General features: G+C 38.4%; 1 protein-coding gene across 1 annotated transcript in view; it reads left to right on the top strand.

The window, feature by feature from the left end:
- The window catches only part of LOC118335124 (protocadherin-15-like), a 153434-nt gene that overhangs the window by 88036 nt on the left and 58981 nt on the right, over positions 1-6417 (top strand). Inside the window, exons 24-25 of the mRNA XM_035671332.1 lie at positions 765-905; positions 2760-2872. Coding sequence (XP_035527225.1) covers positions 765-905; positions 2760-2872 — 254 coding nt within the window. The remainder of the gene's footprint in view (positions 1-764; positions 906-2759; positions 2873-6417) is intronic.

The following is a 6417-nucleotide window of genomic DNA, read 5'->3' as shown; positions in this document are numbered from 1 at the left end:
GACAGCTCTGAATTGCTTCTATAAAACTCATTTCAGGAGACATGACTGATAAATATTATGTAATTATAATAACAGTTTACCTTGTATATTATTTTAATAAAAGTCCATATTGTTTTTACACTGCGTGTTGAATCCCGTTTCGAGATTGCAATATGATAGTGAGACTGAATCTGTCAGTGGAGTTGCAGTAACCATGTTTAAATGGAAATAAGACCTTGGAGACCTTTCTGTTAACTGGCAATGTGGCTTTGTTGCAACTGTCTCGTAAATATAAGTCAACCACATATAATTTAGTCATTGTTGAGGATTGATAGCTCTAAGCAATTAAACTCTTCATGACTGAGATATGTTGAGAGACCCTGATACAGTGTGGGTGGCCAGATATTATAAATTATGTAACTGTATGTATTTCCTGACATTTGAGTTATACCAATCGATTGTTGCTCATTACTAACACTTCCAGATTAATTCATGATCATTAGGGTGCCTAAAGACCTCGTTTATCCCCCGTGGTGATGTGTGTGTCTTAAATGTTTCCTATGTATTTGGACAAGGAAAAACTTTTTGACATTTGGCTCCAAACTAATTGCTTTGGATATGAAATACTGTAACATTCATTACACAGTCATTACTACAGTATGCTTTTTAATTTGATGCTACTTTGCAAACAGTGGCAGCATTCCAAAAAGCATTCAAGAGATATTTCATCCTAATGCCACATTCATCTAAATCTGTCATCCTAAGTATACTTGTTCTCTTCATAGGGTACCCCAGCAGGTCTGGTGCGTTATAAAGTAAACCAAGAGGCCTATCCATACTCTGCCAAAATATTTGATGTAGATGGAAAGACGGGAAATGTGGTAACCAGAGTAAACCTCAATGAAGAGCCCAACCTCAAGTTCAGTGTAAGTATGTGCACACCACAGCCTTGAGCTGGGACCACCAACAATGGGTTCGCAAGGTGAATTTAAGGGGTTGTGAGAAAATTTTCTAAGAAATAATATTTTTTTTTGCCATACTAGCCTCATGGTTCTAATGATGGCAATGCATTAAAGTAAAAGATTATTTGATTGAACTTCTGACAACTCATAGAAATTGACCCACAAGTAGATATGGCTTTGTATTAAAGACACAAAAAGTTGGTAACCCCTGCTCAATGCAGCATTCAGCCTGTGTCTCAGTGGCCTTTACGTGACACTGATCAGAACTGGATCCCTATTGCAATACATTTTTTAGTACAGCAAAATTGTATTTTTATTTTACCTTTGCAATATTGACGTTAGATATATGCACATCTACAATGAAGTGAAACAGCAGTCAAAAATCCTGCCACTAGAAAGATATTAACTAGACAGTAATGTATTCAATGTAACCATGTGGCAGTGAACCTATTCTATATCACAATGCATGCATGTATGCAGCATCACTTAATGTAATTCTTAATCAATCAAATTGATCTGTTCAAACTGTAAACATTGGCACTGCCACTGTAGTCCAATAGAGACATCATTACTGGAGAAGATTTATCTGTTGCATCCCTGTTTTCCGGTTGTTTCTGGATTTGGGTGTTTAGTGGATTTGAGTATTGGGACAACATCACGTGAATTGAGTCATTTAAAATGTATTTGATCATCACTCTTAGATTGTACTTGCTTACTTGTAGCGCTGGTGTACATAAAGGTGTCTTTGTACAGATCACTCTTATAAATCCCCATCCACAGTACAAAGTATACTGCAGTATCTTATTAGTTTCAAAACTGCCTTTTCCCAGCTGCACTCCCCAATGGGGCTTTGGGCCATGCTAATTTCATCTTTTCATTGGGCTTTAATTAACACAACAAGGATTCAGCGTCCTCTGAAGATGTCACACAGGGGACTAATTCTACCTCGTTTGCTCCCAATAACTCAAACAAAATGAGTCAGTCCAACACGGTGTAAAATTTTTGAATTATGACTGAGATAAATACTGTCTAAGGCATAATTTTTACAAGGACACATACACAGTTGGACAATTTCATTGACATGTAGCAAATGTCTACCTAATGTCCTTGTGTCACATTATAAAGGCACCAAAAACTATTTTTGAAGCAGGCATAAGCAAATGTGCAGGGCTAAAAACTGGTTTGTAGCCAAAAAGCAACCTATTCACATTGCTAGCACAGTTGCAAATAGGTCATCTGTGCAATTGAACAAGACAATTAACTACCACATGTTTTAGTAAAAAGTTTCTGTTGTCCACACATTCAGCAGGCTGGAGGCACTTATTGTATGAATATAAAAAAGGGCAATGCAGTATTAGTAACAATTTCCTTGCTAAATAAGAGGTAGAAAAAAACATTATCTCAATGTCTTGATATTTAAGTTTGTCCCTCATTAAAATTCCTTTGGGTCCGGTTAACAGTGCTTACCCCCCAATTAAATGAAGAAGAAAGGCTAAGTAGGAAAAAATAAGCACACCAGAGGGACTCACACTCATCCTGTTCCAATTCCCATGCAAATAATGTGCTTTTAGAATGCAGGAAACCAAGATGTACGCATTTATTTTGGTTTATTATTATATAGTAATACATTAGCTGCATTCATTTATGTGGTTGTGTCCACTATCCATTGTAAAAAGGTCTCAACTCTTATCGTTGCAATGTTAGTGGGCAAAAACGGAGAGCAGCGGCAGCACTAAAGAGTCATGTTGCAAGCAATAATGTGGATAGCTACTGAATGTTGTGACTTTGTCTTCACCTTTGTGTGTCTTTGATTGGCAGCTGGTGGTGGTGGCCTATGATGATGGTGAACCTGCAAAGGAGAACACAACTCTAGTAGAGATCACAGTCCTTCAGCCGTCTGTCATTCCTGTGTTCACTCAGGAAGAATACAGGTACAAACACTCACACATACACAGTACATGTTGCTAAAATCCTAAAATTTTAGTCCAGGCTGATATGACAATATATGCTGTTGCTGGTAGTGACATTAATAACACCATAGTAGTGCCAGAGGCCTGTTTGGAATGACACATTCATGGATAACTGGAGTCAGGAAATGCATACACTGTTAGAAATACAACAGTAGAGATGAGCAACTTGTGCATCTAAAGGCTGATTTATTGTTGTACGTAGGCATCAAGTCTACACCGTAGCCCTAGGAAAGTGACCTAGGCCGTTGTGAACATTTATACTTGTGAGCTGGTTTATCTGTCTTGCTATGCAGATGTCACTAGTTGGGGTTTCTATACCACTCTGTTGAGTTTCTTCATATACTTCAAACATTGCAGACTGAAACGGAAACTCTTTTTTTTAAATCCCCCGCCGCCTTTAAAACGAAAGGACTAGGGAATACGAGGGGATAGACAAGCATGTCATGCAGTGAAGCAGCTTTCGGCGTGTGGCTCTTTGTCTGTGTGTGAGGATACAGTTGTTTGAGAATGTGTGTGTGTTTGAAGGGGGATTCTCAAATATTGTTAGGTTTTGCATGAGTCACTTTCTGGGGGACCAATCACAGTTCCCACACATGTTACATATGTGGGAAGGTACATGTCAGGCTACAGTGTATAAGGCTATGCTGTATAAATCTTCTAAATCTAAAATGTATGTGAGGCTTGAAGGTTTGTTATCTTGCAATGTGCACATGTGCTGGCTCACATCAATCGGAATTTTGTCCAGTACATGCATGTGTCATTTCCTGTGAATCCCTTGTGCACATGCATGCCATTTGAAGTGGGATTATATGATGAAAGCGTTTAGAATTATAACATTAATGCATTAATTATTGCAGATCTTAATCAGAAGAGAAAAGAGATATGACATTTACACTGAACAAAATTATAAATGCCAAACACTGTTTTTGGCCCCATTCATCATGAGCTGAAACTCAGATCTAAGACTTGTCTCTCATGTACACAAAAGTTTTCAATTAAATATTGTTCACAAATCTGTCAAATCTGCTGTTAGTGAGCACTTCTCCTTGCTGAGAATTAATTCCCATCCCCTCCACCCAGGTGTGGCATATCAAGAATGCTGATCAGACCAATGAACACAGGTGCATTTCTATTGATGGCATTTTGAATTGCCACAAGAGATACCGTGACGAGATCCCCTGAAAGGCCCAATGTTGTGCCATTCATACCACGACATTCACCTCATGTTGCAGCATGATAATGCAAGGATCTGTACACAATTACTGGGAAGGCTGAAGAACATCCCCAGTTTCCTTGAATGGCCAGCAAATACTCCCACCCGGACATGTCACCCATTGAGCATGGTTTGAATGCTCTGGTGTACGACAGCGTGTTCCAGGTCCGCCCAATAATCCAGCCAACTTCGCACAGCCCAAATTGAAGAGGCAGTTGGACCAAAAACATTCCACACCGGCCACAATCAAAACCTGATCAACTTATGCAAAAGGCAGATGTATTGTACTCGCGTGAGGCAATATGGTGGTCAACACAGATACTTGTTGGTTTTCCGGACCCTCCCCGACCCCCCCAATACAAGTGACTGCACATTTTCGAGTGCCTTTTTATTGTGGCCAGCCTAAGGCACACCTGTGCAATACACCCATGCTGTTCTGATCAGCATCTTGATACTGCCATTACCTGTGGAGTGGAATGGAATTATCTCGGCAAAGCGAGACGTGTTTCACGTAACCACAAGATTTTTGACCAGATTTGTGAAACAGATATTCTGAGAGAAATAGGCTTTTGCTGTACATAAGAGAAAGTCTTAGATCTTTGAGTTCAGCCTTCCATGATGAAAATGGGGCAAAAAACAAAAGTGTTGCGTTTATAATTTTGTTCAGTGTACTTACATATTTGCCATTCATGCACCCATTTAAATGGTTTCATGCAACTGTTTTTTGTCTGTAGAAGCTGTAAATTACCAATAAAACACCAATAAACCCAGGCCCAGATATCACACAAAAACACACACACACAGAGTTTATACTTGCTGTCTAAATGTGGGAATGCAGCCATGTAGTTGTTGCAAGAGTGAAAATCCTATGGAGAGAAAGGGACATTCAGCTTAATTTCACACGCCCAACCAAAAAAAAAAATAATAATTGGGTGGCAGGTTCTCCTCCGACTGTTTTGTTTTTCATCTGGCAAATTAATGAATGGCATTAATATAGGTTTAATTAAAATATGGAGAGGAAGGTTTAACATGCAAAGAACAGAATTCATTATTAACTTTTCTCTGATGGATTAAAGCACAGAGCACTTTACACTTTAAACCATTAAAAATACTGGGACACAACCATGCATCACAGTACTAGGCAGTAGATCATTTTTCTCAGATTGCACACACATACAATAAACCAGAGGGTGAGTCTGAACAGCGTGATTATTGTTTATTTGCCTAATTCTATTTCTAATTCTTGACAATTTTGTTTTCATAATATAAATCCCAGAATTCCTCTCAAAACAAAGTAGTAGTAGCATCAACTTTGAGAAGTGCTGGAACCGTATTAAAATAAACAGACACTCAATCCAAACACGTAAAAGGGCACATTAGTTGGTCGCTTCCTCTCTCCATCAGTGGCTGGTGGGCTGGACAATGCATGTAATTTCCTTTCAGTTCCTTTGCGTGCGTTTCTGATTTGAATTTTGCAAAAATGGCAAACCATGCCCCCCGGCAGTGGAAAAGCATATAGAGAGCTGTTTACAAAACAATAATACATAAAATGCATGAAGAAATGTCATAAAAAAATAGCGTCTAATATTGTTCTTTTAATCTGAAAACAATAGAGTGTTTTCCTTAATTCTCTAGCTGGAGAAATATCTATCCACTGAAGCTGTAAAACAGCAATAAATGTGAAGCACTAGCATCAAATTTTGTAAAGACAACATATATACACTAGACACACTCTTTCAAAATGTCAATACACACACTACAAACTCAACCAACATTAATAAATTATGCTCTTACCTCATATGCATACACAAACACACTCATTCTTAAGTCCTCATTATAACGCTTGTATGTGGCGCTTGTTTTATGAGGTCATGGGTTTTCCTCAGGTTTTCTCTTCTGTGATTGGCTGAGTAGACAGAGGGCATGTGAAATTGGCTTATAATCTACAGCTATTATCAATCAGTTTCTCGATCTTGATCTATCATTGTTTCAGTCTTATCTCATCTTTCATTAAATATACAAACATTTTTCTTATTTACTTTTCCGCTCGTTCTTCTCAGTCTTGGTGTTGTCATTCTCTTCCTTTTCTTTGGATTTATTTTTCCACATAGCAGTAGCTTCTCATTTCCTGTCTTAATACATTTTCTTCCTGCCACACCGCTTTTTTCAGGGCCTCTATATGTCTTTGTCCCCATAATGACGTTGGAGGGACTGAATTGGTCTCCTTCCATTTGCTTGCTTGTTATATCGTCTGTCAGACACAATATTGAACACATCACACTTTGATGAAAAT

The sequence above is a fragment of the Morone saxatilis genome, unplaced genomic scaffold, assembly GCF_004916995.1.
Source record: "Morone saxatilis isolate NCDOM2014 unplaced genomic scaffold, NCSU_SB_2.0 Contig1, whole genome shotgun sequence".
Lineage (NCBI taxonomy): Eukaryota > Metazoa > Chordata > Actinopteri > Moronidae > Morone > Morone saxatilis.
Note: the sequence above shows the minus strand (reverse complement) of the source record. Positions and strands in the feature narration are given on the sequence as shown.